The sequence below is a fragment of the Ceratina calcarata genome, unplaced genomic scaffold (assembly GCF_001652005.2).
Source record: "Ceratina calcarata isolate Rehan_Ccalc_2016 unplaced genomic scaffold, ASM165200v1 scaffold368.2, whole genome shotgun sequence".
Taxonomy (NCBI): domain Eukaryota; kingdom Metazoa; phylum Arthropoda; class Insecta; order Hymenoptera; family Apidae; genus Ceratina; species Ceratina calcarata.
In genome coordinates this window covers 560,030-561,917 of record NW_017159898.1, presented here as the reverse complement: position 1 = coordinate 561,917, position 1,888 = coordinate 560,030, and the positions used below count along the sequence as shown (strand labels likewise).

Sequence of the window (1,888 nt, the reverse complement as noted above, 5' to 3'; positions counted from 1 at the left end):
CGGTATACGTTCCCATTTATAGGACATATACGAGAATATACATATTCTTATATTTTCGAGTGCGTAATGTACAAAAGTTCAAAAGTCGACTAACACTTTTAGAAATGAACGTGGCCGGGGCGAAGGTGACTCGTAAAGAACCCCGTGTTTTTACAGTTCCCGCAAAGCAATCCAACGCGAGCAATCACGGCTGCCGACAGAGACGATTGGAACGCGAAAATAGTCTCTTAAAAGTAAAACGGTTGAATCTAGCGAATCTGAAAATGATAACGACGATAATCCGTTGAATTTCTGGAGCGACGGGAGGCGGTCGCGGCGCGCAGGTAAGCATTACCCTAAAAAAGGAAATCTTTACAACCTTCCGGCAACAGTCAGCTCAGTTTTATGTACAATAATCTCTACCGCGGTTGTGAATTTATTCATTCGGCCATCTTCGCTTTGTAGAATTTCGAAATGCCATAGTATCCCTTTATGGGCTAAGCGCCTGGACCGCCCACCGATTTTTATAATCCTGCATCGGTGTATCCTTTGTTTACGCACGCGGCACGTAGGTACACCTCTAGCAGCACTCGTATAATCTGAACTTGCTTTTTTAATTCTACGAACGGCAGAAGAGAACAATTCTGGCACTGATCATAGGTTCCAGTAGGTGAAATAATTAATCTCAGAGTCAAACGTTTTGTTAAACATGGTCGCCCCAGACTGTTACCATTTTTGCCCTGTCCACCGATGCAAGGTAGGTACCGTGAGGATGCCAGGAAACTGCTGTCACCACGGCTCTGAAAGAGATCACATCTATTAAACAGGTCGTTCTATTTTTCTACCGATCTCGTTTCACGTGTCCATTATAAACGTAATGGTAAATTCATTATGTAACGTAAGACGGTGATTTGCATAACAATCCTCTCGCAAAAATGTCTAAAAATCGTAAAAAACCAGCCAAGAGCCATTAGTTTGTTTATAAAATAAATCTAGAGACACATTCAGTATATTATAAAATTTTTCGCAATACCTTTTAGGCGGTTTTAATTCAAAATGATATTTATCGTTAATAATCAACACGTACACGTAATAACAAGCAGACGAGTGTTAAACATAATTTTCAATGTAATTATTATAATAGTATCTATAATTATTTCAAATTATTGTTGAAAACAATAATACACGACGGTAGGTATTAGGTATAACGTAATATTACTTTGAACTTGTGTGCGTAGTACCTCGTGTGTTTATTGAATATTTACATTCAAAGTTGGTCGGCAGGCCATATTTCAGCTGAACATGTTCACGTACATATGATTATAGGACCGAAATCGTTATGATTAAACTTGGCTGCCTTAAAAGTGTAAACTTCACTAGCATAATAAATATTTAATAACAAAGTACTATTAAATACTTCTATTTAGCTTTCTTTCGTTTAAGAAGATAAAACTTTTAAGGCAAATCAGGAAGAAACAAAATAACAGAAATGTACATGACGAAGAGAAGTGACCGTTATGACTTGTCACGGAAGGAATAGAAGTTGTCAATCAGTTAATTAAATTGATGAGTCGTACGCGTTTATAGCGGAAGGAAGAAGCTGGAAGATCGACAACGAGACAGAAGGATATTACAATATCATGTATGTGCATTATTAACTAATTTCCCTGAGGCAAGCATAATTCGAGGTCAATTATGGTCAGTGATTGTATTTTCGAATTACAATGGGCTATGCAAATCGTTGCTACCACATCCGGTTAACTATGATAAAAGACCATGGGTTACCCATGACTAGCACATATCAGTATTCAACGCAACTATTCGTATCTTAGACAGCTAAAATAACATACAAATATATAAAGCTAACAAAACGTCGTGCCTAGTACATTGTCTAAACGGACTTCTATTG

At 37.6% G+C, this 1,888-nt stretch overlaps 1 protein-coding gene across 2 annotated transcripts in view; it reads right to left on the bottom strand.

The window, feature by feature from the left end:
- Positions 1-6: 6 nt before the first annotated feature.
- The window catches only part of Atg16 (Autophagy-related 16), a 417,335-nt gene continuing 415,453 nt past the window's right edge, over positions 7-1,888 (bottom strand). For both annotated transcript variants that reach the window (XM_026814118.1, XM_018025811.2), the window contains one exon: positions 7-779. In XM_026814118.1, the coding sequence (XP_026669919.1) occupies positions 683-779 (97 nt within the window). In that variant the 3' untranslated portion in view covers positions 7-682. The remainder of the gene's footprint in view (positions 780-1,888) is intronic.